This window comes from Hemiscyllium ocellatum, chromosome 43 (assembly GCF_020745735.1).
Source record: "Hemiscyllium ocellatum isolate sHemOce1 chromosome 43, sHemOce1.pat.X.cur, whole genome shotgun sequence".
Classification (NCBI taxonomy): domain Eukaryota; kingdom Metazoa; phylum Chordata; class Chondrichthyes; order Orectolobiformes; family Hemiscylliidae; genus Hemiscyllium; species Hemiscyllium ocellatum.
Window position 1 is genome coordinate 29,912,415 of NC_083443.1, and position 16,794 is coordinate 29,929,208.

Here is a 16,794-nt window from a genome sequence, read left to right on the forward strand (position 1 = left end):
TCCTGTGTAATGGCGGAGGTCAACAGTAACACAGTGATGTCTGATTAAATGTGTCTAGTTTTTCTACATTTCACCTGAATCTGTTACTGAGTGACCAGTTAAAAATCCCACATGGGTATATAAGGAACTGGGCAGGTTAATGGAGATATGTTCTTAGGTAGCAAAAGAAATAATGATATGTAATTTGAATGTGGATTTGCACATACACTGCTGATTGTTGATCAGTCTGTGGTTTGGTTTGGCTCATACTATGTCTTATGAAATGTTGGCCCATATAACGCCAACTGGGCATTTTTACAGTGCCACCCATATGTTGCAATTGATGGAACCGCATGGAACTTGCATTGGACTGTCATCTTATGGATTTACGAAGGTGGACGTGTTCACAGTGACCACGTCAGCAAGAGTTCCTGATCAGACAGTACAACTCAACTATGTATGTTGCTTACATGTCTACAGCATGGCTGTACTCACATTGACACTAACTTAGGATGATCCGCAAGAATAACCAGTATTTCCGGGAAAGTAGTGAAGGCTTTTGTGTAGATTTCAAATCCTTTATCTGAGGAATCTATTTTCTTTTTCAAACCACATGGCTGATGATCGTATTGAAATTCATGTCTCAGATCTGGTCAGTGAAGAGAGAGGCATGTCGAAAACTAATTATTTGTACTAAAAGGGTAACACTGATTGGAGGCTATAGTTGATTTTCTTCCTGTTGATACTCTGACAGAATTGTTTATTTGCAGAAACCGGATGTGTGCAGTGTGGTTATGTTTGCTTTCTGTCTCAGTGGGCTCACACCCCGAAACATCGATAGTGGCTGATTACTAGCCTGAGGGAATTCACAAGATAAATCCAGATGGAACTTGTAGAAAGAAACTACGGACCAACTTGCTTGTTTATTGTTGCCTGACTTCAGGATAATTGCCTCAGATATAGCAGAAATCCTTTTACAAGTTGATCTGTGAAGGGAAAACAATGTGATCATTACGCATTTGCCACTTATTTTTGTTCAATATCGTTGAGTTAGTAACCATCTTCAATTTGATGTGCTGTAAAGTTTGCTTCTCTATCTAGTTTATCACCTTGAATGTCTCTGCAATCATTTCCAATGAAACTTAAGCAACCCAGACTACTCCAGCTGTTCAGTGATCATTTGATGGTAGGTCTCAATGTTGTGCTGCTGGTAAGTAGATTGGTTTCGCTATGTTTAGTTGTGTATTGCTGATCGAGTTTCTGAGAGACTGGGCCAGGTTTGGTTTTGACTAATACAGTATTGCAAGGTCGACTTGTGATGGTCTTGTCCATAATCTTTCCTTGACGTTTGCATTAGCTGATGTGCAATAAATAGACAAATCCTACTATTAAGATGGGGTTGATCCAACTAATCCAATCAACTCATAGTGGAAGTATTACTGTAGGTAGTGTTTCACTAATTGGACTAACAGCCTGTTTTGTTGAGGAGGAATTAAAAGTTATGCCACACCAACATGACTAAAGCTCTGGCTGTTTCGCAAAACAATGAAATGTGAGAATACTTAGCTACTTACTTTGTGCTTTGCAAACTCTTGGAGATCCACTAGATGGTGTTCCTGTCAAACACTTCAATACATTGAGTGGTTTTCGAATTGGATCAATGCATTAAATTGCCGGTGGAGTATGCTATAAGAGAGCTTGAATTAGAAGATACTACAAAGGATAATTCATTGCTATGTCTTGGATAAGGATGAGAGACAGTGGTACGTTGTGTCCTTGCCATCCCCTGTTGCTTTCAGCATGCCTGTAACTAACAATATTTTCATCTGTTCCATGTTATAGTATTGGGAAGTTCTTTGTTTATCATTTGTACTACACTCATTTCCAGTGTACCTTAGAATCATAGGAATCCCTACAGTGTGGAAACAGGCCCTTTGGCCCAACAAGTCCACACCGACCCTCTGAAAAGTAATCCACCCAGATCCATTCCCCTAACCTTTTATCCTATATTTACCCCTGACTCATGTACCTAACCTACATGTCCCTGAACACCATGGGCAATTTAGCATGGCCAATTCACCCTCACCTGCACATCTTTGTGACCGGAAGGAAACTGGAACATCCAGCGGAAACCGTGCGGACACGGGGAGAATGTGCAAACTCCACACAGACAGTCACCTGGGTCCCTGGTGCTGAGGTAGCAGTGCTAACCACTGTGCCACCACCTTCTGAAGGATCTATTTAAAATATAATCTTCTATCGTATTCCTGCTCCTCCTCCTCCTCCTCCTCTATCTTCTGCTGCACCCTCCCCTACCCCAACTTAACTATCTCATTTCATTTCTTGTAATTTAGCTCAGGATCCTTTCCTGACAAGTTTGCCTTGCTTCGGGAATGTCAAGGTAATGATAAAGATGTGGGAAGAGCAAGGGGTGAGAAATGTTACTGTCGGATAATGGAAAGCCTTTCGCTCCAGCCCACCCAGTTATCTGTATCACACACTCCCAACTCACGTGCATCTTGGTTAGATGGAGAGCAAATCTCTCTCCTATTTTGTCTGGAAAATTTCCGTGTTGATGTGGGCATTTCCAACTTTTTTTTGTAGTGGCATCCTTTTTTCAGGAAGGATGTAAATATGTTGTGTGCAGGAAAGGTTTATGAAACTAATACCTGGGATCGTATGAAGTCTTCTGAGGAAAGGTTGCACAGGCTAGGCTTGTATCTGCTGGAGTTCAAAAAATTGAGAGATTATAGTAATATATAAGATCCTGAATCCTCTGGGAAAGGTGAATATATCCATTTCTGGAACAATCTGGGTCATTGTTTAAAAATAAGAGCTTACACATTTAAGACAATTGGGACTCTTTTTCTCAGAGAGGTATCTTTTTACTTCTGCCTTAATATGAATGGAAGTAGTGACTTGTCTTTGAATATTTCTCAGGCTGAGAGAGATTCTTGATGAACAATACGAATGTAAGGTTGCAGGTGGATTGGCAGCAATGTGCATCAGCCATGATCATCTTGAATGGCAGAGCAGACTTTAGACACTCAAGTGTACTACTGTAGCCCCTAACCCAATGTTCCCTATCATGAATGTTGTAAAATACATTTAAGACTTGGTTCAATCATTCCAAATGACATCTGTGCCTCAACCCTCCACAAAATTCAATTTGAAGACACTACAACTCGTGTCTCTTGTCAAATTTTGAACGGAGAGTTGAGTTTTAAAGAGGGAAAAGGATATTGGAACAGAATTCCAGAGCTTCCAGCCATTCAGCTGAATATGCAATATGTTGCACTGTCTCCAGCCTGACTTTTGTGCATTTTGCTTCTTTGAAAACTCCTGCCTTTGTTCTCCAACCTGCCTTATGCGAAGGTATTGGTGTGGTGGTATTGTCATTGGATTAGTAATCCAGAACCCCAGGCTAACATTCTGGAGATGGAAGTTCAAATCCCAACTTGATAGATGGTGAAATTAGAGTTCAACAAAAATTGGGCGATAAACTGCCAACTATGTAACCACTGGCAATTATCATTAAAATTCATCTGGTTTACTACTGTCCTTTAGGGAAGGAAATCTGCCATCCTTACCTGGTCTGACCTACATGTGATCCCAGACCCACAGCAATGTGCCTGATTCTAAACTGTCCTTGGGGCAATTAGGGATGGACAATAATGGGATAGTATTCCGCGAGAGAATGGATTTTTAAAAACTTCCATATGGTTTCCAGCCACTGTATTGATTCTCTGAGCCATAACACCCATCCTCTGGAATTGTCTATTTGACTTACCTCTGTCTTGCCACCCCAGTTACTATTTCAAAATCCTCCTGATTGCAGTCTGTGCTTATTGATGAGCTGTATATCATCTCTGGGAGAGTATCCATCACAAACATTCAGAGGTGCCCCTGAAATTGAGTGCTGTGTGTGAATTAACACTGATATTTGCATATAGGAGCAAGTAGTGCACATTGTCAAAAATATAGAACTATCCACAGGTACTAATTTATCGGTTTGAGCTTTATCTAGGAACTGAGCAAAGGCTCAAGAAAATTTCTTCCCGATTTTCTAGCTTCTTTGGATTGCACCGCCATTTTGGGGGGTGAGGATGTACTAAAGTAATGGAATTGATAGGGCATTAATGTAAGTATTATTACACAATAATTGCGGATCAACTACTGTGGCTCGAATAAAGAAAAATCTTGCCTAATTAGATTACTTACAGTGTGGAAACAGGCCCTTCGGCCCAACAATTCCACACCGACCCGCCGAAGCGCACCCACCCAGAACCATTCCCCTACATTTACCCCTGCACCTAACACTACGGGCATTTTAGCGTGGTCAATGCACCTAACCTGCACATTTTTGGACTGTGGGAGGAAACCGGAGCACCCGGAGGAAACCCACGCAGACACGGGGAGAACGTGCACACTCCACACAGACAGTTGCCTGAGGCGGGAATTGAACGCGGGTCTCTGGTGCTGTGAGGCAACAGTGCTAACCACTGTGCCACCGTGCCGCCCACTAAATAGAGTCTCAAAGTGAATCAAGACTCATATGAGATGAAGTTCTTTGATTTTCTAACAACCCTTCTGTAGAATTTATCAAGAAATATTTTGTTTCTTGGTGAGCAGAAAGGTCAGTCTGGATGAGGTGAGTATTTTGAGTCCATATGATCAAAGATGAGAACCGATGACTGTAAGAGACACCAGGAAGGACAGAATGTTGGCTAGTATACAGGTTTCAGTCTCCACCTTAGGAATCTGGAGATCGAGAAACTTTAACCCCTGCCTAGTGTTTTAGGTGGGCCCATAACTTAATAGAACAAACCTTACAACAGTGTAGCACCTCCTTGCTACTACAGTGCCAGAAGAGATCTGCTGAAGCTTTGGAAAGGGACAGAAATCTGCAACCTTCTGTCATGGAATGGGGACTTCTACCAAGTACTACCCCTGGAATTAAGTTACCTATCATTTGCAGGTGACAAAATGATTTTAACTATGCACCATACACATTATTACTGAGGTCAGTACAGTTGTTTCTCCCCCTTCAGGCACTCTATGTGGTTGATTCCACTGCGATGTCACTGCACTATTGTGACATCTATATAAGAAACCAAAATTCTTTTCCAGTCAATGAAATGGAAGCTGCCTTCTCAGCAGTGAGATTTTCATATTTATAGTGATGTGAAGGAATGTAATGGCATCACGACCGTAGCATGTTATTGAGCGCTTATTTTGCCAAGAAAGGATCCCAGATTCTGTGGTATGGCAATTTGGCATGGAATATTCTATGGCTTTTTGTTGAGATTATATTGAGGTTATCACTGCTTGAAGGTGTTAATGTTGCCCCTAAATCTAGAACTGCATTCATTTAATAAAAGACTCATGTTTAATGTAAATTTGCTGGCTATTTTTCCCAGTTGGTCACATCTCATTGTGTCCCCACATGCCCTACCTCTTGGTATACCAACATAGAGGGGCACTTCACCAATAAGCTGAATTTTGACTCTCAGCTTATTTTTTAAACTTACTGTCATTATTATTATACTCAAAATGTGTTTAAAAAAACATTTAATCTGCCTATTTTGTTCAATCTCTTGCCACTTCAGGCAGTGCAAAACTTGGACATTCAGCTCCTGATGAATGAATTCGTTCCCAGAAGGTTAACCTTGAATTGATACCATTTCTCCAAGTCTTAATACTATCATAAGGTGACAGAGCTTTTTGTTACCATGGATTGCTGATGTATTTTCTGCAATTTGTGGGATGTGGGTGTCACTGCCCCGAGAAGATCCTGGTCAGCTCCCACCTTGAACCACTGCAGTCCATATATATTTGGGTAGCCAGACGCCAGCAGAGCAAGTGCAAATCAATTTGCAAACACTTTTCACGATATGTTTGCTGGGTATTGGAGTTTGTGTGATGGAATTCATGGATTTCTGATCTGCTGGTCGGTTGCATAGTGTAGCTACTTCAGCATTTTCAGTTAATGAATTTGTTTTACTTTGGGCTGTGTAATTTTGGTGCAATAGGATTAAAACAATTTGCACCAGGTCTCTCTATCCCACTTGATAGCAACCTATGCCCACTTGTATTGGCTGAGGTGGTCACAGTTTAAACAGCCCTTGTGAAGGTCCTGGTCCAGAGCATCAGTTCACATGGTGTTCGTGTGGCACTTCAACCTGCCTCCTGAACTGAAGATGAAGATTGTTGCTGTCAGAGGGGCTGACTTGTACACAAAGGAGGTCAAACGATCTTACCATTTGTCAGAAGCAGATCTGTAAAACCCTTGCCCCTCTCTTGAAAGACAAATCGCTGTTATTTGCTGCCCCATTCAGGTGTCCGGGAAGCTGCCCAAGAGTTCACTGAGAATTTGATACAAACTGCTTCTGTGCATTCAGTATGCTGTTCGTTTAATGTTTAATATCAAATTTAACTCCAGACGATTTGTTAGTCAATGGGAGTGGAGATAAAATGAAGTAGACCGATCCTTATTGCTTTATTTACAATCTGTGCAATTTTGGAAGTTTGTCTCCTGTGTTTTAGGAGCCCTTGCAATGTTCCTGTTTATGAAAGAGGTTTTCCAAAGAGGCGCTCCTGATGAGGCATTAGCAACAGATGCATTTTGGTATAATCTTTATTGGCGACTAAATACCCACGGGGATGGCCGCGTAGATACCCAGGAACTAGTACATGCTTTGGAAGCTATTCCACAGGTAAAGTGCTATTTAGCGTGAAGGCGACATCTCATTTACAATGTCCGTATATTATATAACAAATCATGAGTTACTCAAGTAAAGATACAGTCCCATATTTTGCAGTTAGAATTTTAATTGCACGCTGTCACACCTGGAAGTTATAGACAGGTGGTGGTCATTCCAATCCTTGAGCCTGACCTCCTGTTTAATGTACACTGATCTTTATGTTGTGACGAGCAAAACATATGCAGAATTTATAGAACTTGTATCAAACACTTTTGAGAGCATTCCTCATTGCTACCACCTTTTGTGTGCAGTGTTCCCTGTCTTCCTGAATGGCTTAAAGGCAGGAAAGTGGGTGTGAATAGCAGAGCAGGATTGAGAGGCCAGACAGCCTAGTCCTATTCCTATTTATTATGGTCTTAAGCTCTGGAGGTTTACAAAATTACGAAGGGCATGGATAGGGTAGATAGGCAAAGTCTTTTTCCTGGGGTCAGGGAGTCCAGAACTAGAGGGCATAGGGTTAGAGTGAGAGGGGAAAGATGTAAAAGAGACCGAAGGGGCAACTTTTTCACACAGAGGGGCGGTACGTATATGGAATGAGCTGCCAGAGGAAGTGGTGGAGGCTGAGTATATGAATAGGAAGGGTTTGGAGGGATATGGGCGAGGTGCTGGCAGGTGGGACTAAATTGGGTTGGGATATCTGGTTGGCATGGGCGGGTTGGACCGAAGGGTCTGTTTCCGTGCTGTACATCTCTGACTCTAAGTACTAGTACATAAGCAACATAATTTGGAGATGCCGATGTTGGACTGGGGTGTACAAAGTTAAAAATCACACAACACCAGATTATAGTCCAACAGGTTTAATTGGAAGCACACTAGCTTTCGGAGCGATGCTCCTTCATCAGAACATCACGTTGCTCTGAAAGCTAGTGTGGTTTCAATTAAACCTGTTGGACTATAAGCAACATAAGGCTTCCTGAGCATAAAGTAGAACAGTTGTGAATACTTCAAATGATAAATTCTCTTCCTTAACTGAGGAAAGGAATATTTAATTTCCAAAACAAATTACTATAAGAAAAGTTTGCAATTTTACAAATACAGAGTCTCTATCATAGGTTATATCAAGACTAAAATGGAGGTCTCTGTTGCTAGCACATTTTGTCCCACTTCCTGTGTACAAGTCTATCATTGACTAGAATAAATATTCTGTCTCTTCTCATATTCTTCTAGAAGTTAATGAATTATTTTTCCCTTCATTCAAATAAAATAACTGTTAAAGGAAGAATCAAAAACTAAAAACTTTGAAGCGTTCCGGAAATACCTTGAGAGGAACAACAAGAAACTATTGCTGGGTTTTGGAAAAGTCACAAAGACCAGAGGTGGTAAGTCTAAGCTGATCTCAAGTATATATTTCTTTTGAGCTATGAGACTGATTGCTGACAGTTCTACTGATTCCCAGCAAGCATGTGCTCACCTTCAGAAATGTTTACCAGTGAATGGATATTAAGAATGTGTGTATGTATCAGAGTTGAACTAAAGACCCACTGTTATTTGTGGGGCTAGGTTAGAGTGCAAGATCTTAGACTTGTTGCTACTTACTGAAGCTCTCCTGAGAGATGTTTTGGAGGACGTTGCATTCTGTTTTAACAGCTCAATCCATCCACCAAACGGTGATGACAGAACAAACCATAGGAGCTGCCAGATTGATGCACAATCCCAACTGGTTCAGCAGTGTCCTGCCTTATATTGGGCTGTAGTTCCACATTCTGTTGTTGATTCTCAATGCTCCATCAGAATCAGGGATGCATGTATTTATTAAATCTAATATTATTACTGGGCAAGTTGGATCCGCACTGAAATATAGCTTGATGGATCATAATTTATTTTTGGTTTTAATTAGGTGGTCTTTCACTGAAACACAAGCAGACAATATGGCAGATTTGGCCTCCACAACAAAACCAAAATTTAGTATGTAAAAAAAATGAAATGGAATAGTCCAAACTATTTATATTCAATACAAATTTAAAGGTTTCAAAAAACATAGTAAAAATATAATCCGATTAATCCAAGAGCACACCTTCATTGTACTAGGAGAGAAATCCCTTCTGTATCTCACATCAGATTTGACTTAGCTGTGAATTCAATTCCCAGTGAGAATCTGATAGCCTATTCCTTGATTTGTCATACAACTGAACATAAACTTTCTCAGCTTCAAATGTCCTCTTCAGGGTTTTAACCAAAGAACTCTGGTCTGAACTCATTATGCTAAGGGAGCTTATTTTCAATTCTAAACTATCTCCCCCCTCTCTTTCTCAGGAACAGTTGCATACAGTTCTGGTCACCACACTACCAGAAGGATGTAGATGCTTTCGAGGGGTTACAGAAAAGGTTTATCAAGGTGTTGCTGGTTAAAGCACAGCAGGTTAGGCAGCATCCAAGGAACAGGAAATTCGACGTTTCGGGCCAGAGCCCTTCATCAGGAAGGGCTCTGGCCCGAAACGTCGAATTTCCTGTTCCTTGGATGCTGCCTAACCTGCTGTGCTTTAACCAGCAACACATTTTCAGCTCTGATCTCCAGCATCTGCAGACCTCACTTTTTACCAAGGTGTTGCCTGGAATGGGGGATGATTTTAGCTATGAAGAAAGTTGGATTTCACTGGGTCACAGGAGGTTGAGAGGCTGCCAGAGGAGGTGGTGGAAGCAGACACAATAGCAGCAATCAAAAAGCACCTGGACAAATACCATGAATAAGAAAGGGAGTAGCGGAGTATGGATCCTGTAAGCAGCGACAGTTTTAGTATGGAAGGGCAAAATGTTTTGGTGCAAGCTTTTTGTGATTTGTATCAATGTGAGATATGAGATATGATTCGTAAGTTTGCAGATGACACCAAAATTGAAGGTGTAGTGGATAGTGAAGAAGGCTATCTCTGAGTACAATGAGACCTTGATCAGATGAACCAAGCAATGGCAGATGGAGTTTAATTTAGATAAATCTGAGGTGCTGCATTTTGGCAAGGCCAATCAAGGCAGTGCATTTGCACTTAATGGTAAGGTCCTGTTGAGTGTTGCTAAGTAAAGAGACCTTGGAGTGTAGGTTCATAGTTCCTTGAAAGTGGAGCCACACATCGACAGGATAATAAAGTTTGGTATGCTAGCCTATATTGGTCAGTGCATTGAGAATAGGAGTTGGGAGGTCCATGGTGTGGTTGTAAAAGTTGGTTGGGTCACATTTGGAATACTGCGTGCAAATCTGGTCTCCCTGCTGTAGGAAAAATGTTGTGAAACTTGAAAGGGTTCTGAAAAGATTCACAGGATGTTGCCAGGGTTGAAGGATTTGAGCTATAGGGAGATGCCGAATACGTTGGGGCAATTTTTCCTGCAGCGTTGGAGACTGAAGGGTGACCTTGTAGAGGTTTATAAAATCATGAGGGGCATTGATAGCCAAGATCTTCTCCCCAGGGCAGGGGAGTCCAGAACTAGAGAACATAGGTTTAAGGTGAGAGGAGTAAGATTTAAGAGGGACCTAAGGGCAATTTTTTCACGCAGAGGGTGGTGTGTGTATTGAAGAAGTGGTGGAGGCAAGTACAGTTATAACATTTAAAAGGCATCTGGAATGGTATATGAATAGGAAGAGTTTAAGAGGGCTATAGGCCAAATGCTGGCAAATGGGACTAGATTAATTTATGACTGTGGTTGGCATGGATGAGTTGGACTAAAGGGTCTTGTTTCCATGCTGTATGACTCTGATTCTATGACTCTGTGACAATGAAATGCAAAGGGACTTAGGTTTCCTGGTGTCACAAAAAGTTAGTAAGCAGGTAAGTAGGAAGACAACTAGAATGTTATTGTTTATTGTGAAGGGAACAGACTATAAAAATAATGTTTTGCTACAGTTGTATCGGGCACATGGAGTTTTGGGCTCCTCATTTTAAAAAAAGATGGAAATGTGTGAGACGCAATTCAGCCAAGGTTCACTTGGATGACACCTGGAATGAAGAAGTTATCTTATGAAGTCTCTTTATTCTATAACTGTGCTGCCTAGTTCAAGGTGTCCCTGACTAATAGACAATGTTCTTCTTAACATCTACCCTGCCAGTAGCCCTCAGAATCTTGTGTGTTTCATTAAGATTTCCCTTATTCTTCTATACCCTTAATGAATAAGGGCCTAGAGCTGAAATTGTGTTCCTGGAAAAGTGCAGCAGGTCAGGCAGCATCCAAGGAGCAGGACAGTCGACGTTTCGGGCATGAGCCCTTCTTCATGAAAGCTTATGCCCGAAACGTTGACTCTCCTGCTCCTTGGATGCTGCCTGACCTGCTGCGATTTTCCAGCAACACATTTTCAGCTCTGATCTCCAGCATCTGCAGTCCTCATTTTCTCCCTGAATAAGGGCCTAACCTGTTTATTGCTCTTGATAAGTCAGCAATGTATCATCCTAGGAGTCAGTGTAGTGAATCTGCTTTGGACTGCCTCCAATGCCAGTCCATCCTTTGTTAAATACAGAGATCGAAACTTAACGCTGTGCTGTTGGTGCGGCCTCAACAGCACCCTGTACAGTCTGAACCAAACTTAACTGTTTTTAAAGCTTCAGTCCTTTAGTAGTAAAAAGCTAGAATTCCATTTGCCACCTGAGTGAGTCGTTGCATCTGTATGCTAACTTGTGTCTCTCTCACAAGAGTGCCCAGGTCTCTCTATTTATATTTTTGGAGACTATCTCCATTTAATTAATTGCTTTTTGATTATTTGTACCAAAGTGTGTGCCCTGACCCTTGCTCATTTACGCTCCATCTGCCAAGTTTTTGCCCACTCACTGAACTGACCTGTAACCCCTTGCAAAATTCCTTATGTCCTCACCACAACATGCCCAAGTGCACTGTTGTATTATCTGCAAATTCAGGCACATTCCACTCTACCCCTCATTCTAGTCATTCATAGAGAGAGTAAATAATTGATACCTGAGGGGTAATCATTGTGGCACTCCACTAGTTGTATCTTTCTAACCAAAATTGTACCTGTTGATCCCACCTCTGCCGATCATGTGTTAACCAATCCTCAAATCAAGCTTACCCCCAACAAGGTGAGCTCTTGTACGATTATCCATTGGAGTTTAGAAGAATGAGGTGATCCTATTGAAAGGTTGGATTGTGAAAATCTGCTTCTCCTTGTGGGAGTGACTGAAACGAGGTGACCCATTTAAGAGTAAGGACTCTCCTATTTCAGACAGGGGAGTATGAACTTTTTCTCCTCTGTGACTTTGGAGCTACCCTAGTTTGTTCAATATAGGGTCATTAAGTAATTTAATGGCAGAGTATATTCTTGACTAACAAGGGAACATGGATTTGATTGTGGCCTCAAATCTGAGAGGTGCTGGAGTAGGCTAGATGGGCCAAATGGTCTGCTTCTAATTCATTTGTTCATATTACTTGCATGTAATTTGGCTTGTAGCATCTTCCCTCTTTCCACAGCCCCTCAAACAAGCTTTAAGATCTGCTGTGAGATTATGAACCTGAAATGGTAAATGTTCTCTTATTGTAGGTGCTGCCTGATCTGAATATTTTTACAATTTTCTGGGTTTTGTTTTGGTTTCCAGCCTTTTGCTTTGATTCTTCTTTCAATACGGTAGAATTGAGGTAGGCGATTGCAGCCTCAGGCGACTGTCTGTGTGGTGTTTGCGCATTCTCCCCCTGTCTGTGTGGGTTTCTTCCCAAAATCCAAAGGTGGATTGCCCATGCTAAATTGCCCCATAGTGTCCTGGTGTTAACCAATCCTCGATTCAAGCTTACTCCCCAACAAGTTGAACTCCTGGAAGGAGTTTTTAAGAATGAGGTGATCTTATTACCCATGGGAAATGAGAGGTTACAGGGATAGCGTAGGGGGTGGTCTGTTCTGTGGAGGGTCGGTGCGGATTCGATCGGCCGGACAGCCTGCTTCCACACCGTAGGGATTCTATGATTCTATTCTGTGAATAATTACTGTGAATTAGGAGCCTAAAATGCTGTAAATTCACAGCAGGTCAGGCAGTAGTTGGTGAGAGACACGAGTATTTACAGCATTTTCTGTTATTAGTTCTGATGTCTGACATCTGATGTCTGGTATTTTAATTTTCCATTCATATTTGTATGTTTAGGCAACATAAGCAAATGGAGGATCATGCATCTCATGGGAAGACTTCATGTTAGTCTTAATCTTTTCCACGCAAACAGAATTCTTAATCAGTAAGTCAACTCAAGCAACATTTGTCAAAATAAATCATATTTGCACAAAGATGTGGTGTAAGCTTAAAACTAATTTTTGTTTAAATTCACTTATGGGGCATAGGTGTTGCTACCTGACCATCATTTATTACCCGTCCCTAGTTGTCCTTGAGAAGGTGGGGTGAGCCATCATCTTGATCCACTGCAGTCCATGTGCTGCAGGGTGACCCACATGCCCTTAGGTGAGTGGCTTGGAGGGGAACTTGCAGGTGGTGGTGTTCCATGTATCTTCTGCCCTTGTCCTTCTAGGTGGAAGTGGTCATGGTTGTGGAAGGTGCTGTCTGAGGATCTTTGGTGAATTTCTGCAGTCCGTCTTATAGTACACACTGCTGTTAGTGAGTGTCGGTGGTGGAGGTAGTGGATGTTTGTGGGTGTGGTGTTGGTTTACTGGACTGTTTTGTCCTGGCTGGTGTCAAGCTTCTTGAGTGGTGTTGGAGCTGCATCCATAGATGTAAGTGGGGGAGTATTCCATCACACTACAGCCTTGTGTCTATAAATGGTGGGCAGGCTTCGGGGAGTCAAGAGGAGAGTTACTTGCCACAATATTCCTAATCTCGGACCTGCTTTTTGTAGCCACTGTGTTTACGTGGTGAGTCCAGTTGACTTGCTAGTAAAGCTGAAAATGTGTTGCTGGTTAAAGCACAGCAGGTTAGGCAGCATCCAAGGAACAGGAAATTCGACGTTTCGGGCCAGAGCCCTTCATCAGTAGCCAATAATAACTCCAACGATGTTGAGGGGGTGGGATTCGGTGATGGTAACATTGATTGTCTAGGGTGCTGGTTAGATAATTTCTTATTGGTGATGGCAGAGCCTGGCATTTGTATGGTGCATATGTCATTTGCCACTTGTCAGCCCAAGCTTGGATATTGCCCAGGATCTTGTTCCACTTGAACATGGGTTGCTTCAGTGTGAGGAGTTGAGTGGTGCTGAACATCATACAATCTTTGGAGAACACCTCTTGCATCTGACCTTGTGATGGAGGGAAGGTCATTTCTGGAATTCTATCCCTAAGGCCTTTGACCTGTCTCTCCTTTCAAAGCATTTTATTCATTTTTTTTTTCATCAGGTTTTTGGTTCGGTGCCTTGATATCTCCTTTTATGGTTTGATATCAGATTTTTGAGTAATGCTGTTAAGTGCCCTGTAATGTTCTGTTACTTAAGGCATGCGTAAATGATAGTTGCTGGTCAATAGCCATTTGAGCACAATTTTTGAGATTGTTATAGATGATTAGTGTCTTTCAAATCTCCAGGTTGTTCCGAGCTGCTTCACAGCCAGTAAATTGTAGCAGTGATTGCATTTATAAAGATTTTCTACTCAACCTAGTCAGTGATGTTATTACCACTGAAGCAGGTAGGACCACTGCACTTCCAAATTAATGCACATGCTATTTATGTGCAGCACCAAGATAATGACCAATTCAGTCTGTTTTTCTTATACCTGTTGGGTGGTGCATGTTGGCCAGGATGTTTGGAAAATTGCCCAGTATAATTTGGATAGTGACCTCGGATCTTTACATTGCAAAAGCACAAATTGTGAATTCTTAACTGTTGCATTATGTTCAGTAAATATTTATTGCTAATTAATGTATTTACCAAAGGAACTCAGATGTCAAGAGATCAAATACTGCTTTTTCTGTTACAATTTATCAGCTTGGACCAAGATGATTATATGGATATGGATTGGAATGAATGGCGAAAGATCTACATAACGACTGTGGAGGACAACATGCGAACTATGATTGACATCTGGCGATACAATAGCGTAAGTAGGGTATCCAGAATTGATTTTCTGGCTGTGCACTGATTACAGATCTGGATGAGTGCACACTCTGCATTGGAAAGCAATTTGTCTCTTAGTTTCATCTCAAAGTTACTTTTTAGGGCACAAACTCTGTTGATGCCCAGGGATGCTTTATGTAAGGTTAGTCAGCAATGGCATATTAAATTCAAGTGTGCAAGAAAAACGTAACTAAAACCACCAAAATACTTGCACTCTGAAAATGGAACCCAATGGGCACAAGTGGGTCAGGGTTGATTTTTCTTGTAGCTTTGTGCTTAGTTAGAAAAAGGATTCAAAAACTGCTTATCGTCCTACGAAATATATTGCAAGGAAGAGAGTGATTAATCTGTGGAACTCTTTGCCAGAGAATTTTGTGGAGGCTCAGTGAGTGCATGTAAGACAGACAGAGAGAGAGGTTCTTGATTAGTAAGGGGACTGAGGATTATGGGGAGAAGGCAGGAGAATGGGGTTGAGAAACATACCAACCATAATTGGATGGCAGACTCAATGGGCCAAATAATCTAATTCTGCTCCTATTTCTTATGGTCTAGGTACTTCGGGAGGGTGTAACAGTTGGATAAGGTTTGTGTATGAATGTTGCTGTCACTTATGTCCTTGTTGATGCAGATGTTGCTTTTGGCTTTCTCTCTATCTTAAAATATTCCGTGAATTCGATGCCACAGTCACGAGAGCACAAATTGTGTCACTCTGGAAGCTCTGTACTGCGCCCTGGTGAACATTTTGCACTTAACACTTGGCAATCTTTACTTTTTTTTAATTTGGAAGGGTCGTGGAAGTACATCTGCATCAACAAGGACATAAGTGACAGCAACATTCATACACAAACTTTATCCACTGTTACACCCTCCCGAAGTACCTAGACCATAAGAAATAGGAGCAGAATTAGATTATTTGGCCCATTGAGTCTGCCATCCGATTATGGCTGGTATATTTCTCAACCCCATTCTCCTGCCTTCTCCCCATAATCCTCAGTCCCCTTACTAATCAAGAACCTCTCTCTCTGTCTGTCTTACATGCACTCACTGAGCCTCCACAAAATTCTCTGGCAAAGAGTTCCACAGATTAATCACTCTCTTCCTTGCAATATATTTTGTACTTTTTTTTAATTTGGAAGGGTTGTGGAAGTACCAATAAGGTATACCCAGGGAATTTGCATTACCGCCTTAATGCCTTGATTCCCCCTCTTGTGTTCCTCCCACAATCTCTGCAGATCTTTTCCATTAATGATGACATAACGAATTGCGAGGAATTCTTGGAGAATGTGGAACCAGAGAAGTGGTGGGGCCACCTTATTGCAGGAGGCACGGCTGGTGGAGTTTCACGGACAGTGACTGCCCCCTTTGACCGGCTCAGGGTGCTGATGCAGGTAGGATTGCTCATCACCAGCAGGGCTGCGATTTTAAAATCTGCTGGTTCAGCTCTCCCAAGTGTTTAATCAGCTTTATTAGCCTCCAATTCTGCATTATTTTCTTTCAGAGTATCCAAACCTCACTGTTAATTGTGATGTGCAGTTAATAACAGGAATTCAGATACAGGTAGAGGCTCTCTCTAAATGCTTGCTGCCTCAATATGAGGAAGGGGTATTGAAGGTCCATTTAAAAAGTAGCAATATTGAGCTTAAGGAGTTTAATATCATTCTCACAATTAAGGCTTTGTGCGTCGGCTAGCTTTGCCAAAGACTAGCATAGACATGATGGGTCAAATGGCCTCATTCTGTGGTTCTACCATTCCACAAAGAAGGAAAAGGCTACTCTGTAACTTGACCCCAGCGTCCCATTTAAGTTTGGGAGTAATGATTGACTAGGTAACAACTCTCAGCAAAATCCACTAACTCTAAGATGCTGAAGCATTTGGTTAAAGGTTCCTCGGCACTCTGTCCAGTATGTGTATATTGAATAATAGCAATATTTGACATCTGGCGATACAATAGCGTAAGTAGGGTATCCAGAATTGATTTTCTGGCTGTGCACTGATTACAGATCTGGATGAGTGCACACTCTGCATTGGAAAGCAATTTGTCTCTTAGTTTCATCTCAAAGTAACTTATTAGGGCACAAACTC

At 41.7% G+C, this 16,794-nt stretch overlaps 1 protein-coding gene across 1 annotated transcript in view; it reads left to right on the plus strand.

The window, feature by feature from the left end:
- Nucleotides 1-16,794, plus strand: part of LOC132834969 (mitochondrial adenyl nucleotide antiporter SLC25A24-A-like) — a 32,275-nt gene that overhangs the window by 2,327 nt on the left and 13,154 nt on the right. Inside the window, exons 2-6 of the mRNA XM_060854137.1 lie at nucleotides 6,526-6,695; nucleotides 7,960-8,062; nucleotides 12,806-12,893; nucleotides 14,583-14,694; nucleotides 15,944-16,099. Of these exons, the coding sequence (XP_060710120.1) occupies nucleotides 6,526-6,695; nucleotides 7,960-8,062; nucleotides 12,806-12,893; nucleotides 14,583-14,694; nucleotides 15,944-16,099 (629 nt within the window). The remainder of the gene's footprint in view (nucleotides 1-6,525; nucleotides 6,696-7,959; nucleotides 8,063-12,805; nucleotides 12,894-14,582; nucleotides 14,695-15,943; nucleotides 16,100-16,794) is intronic.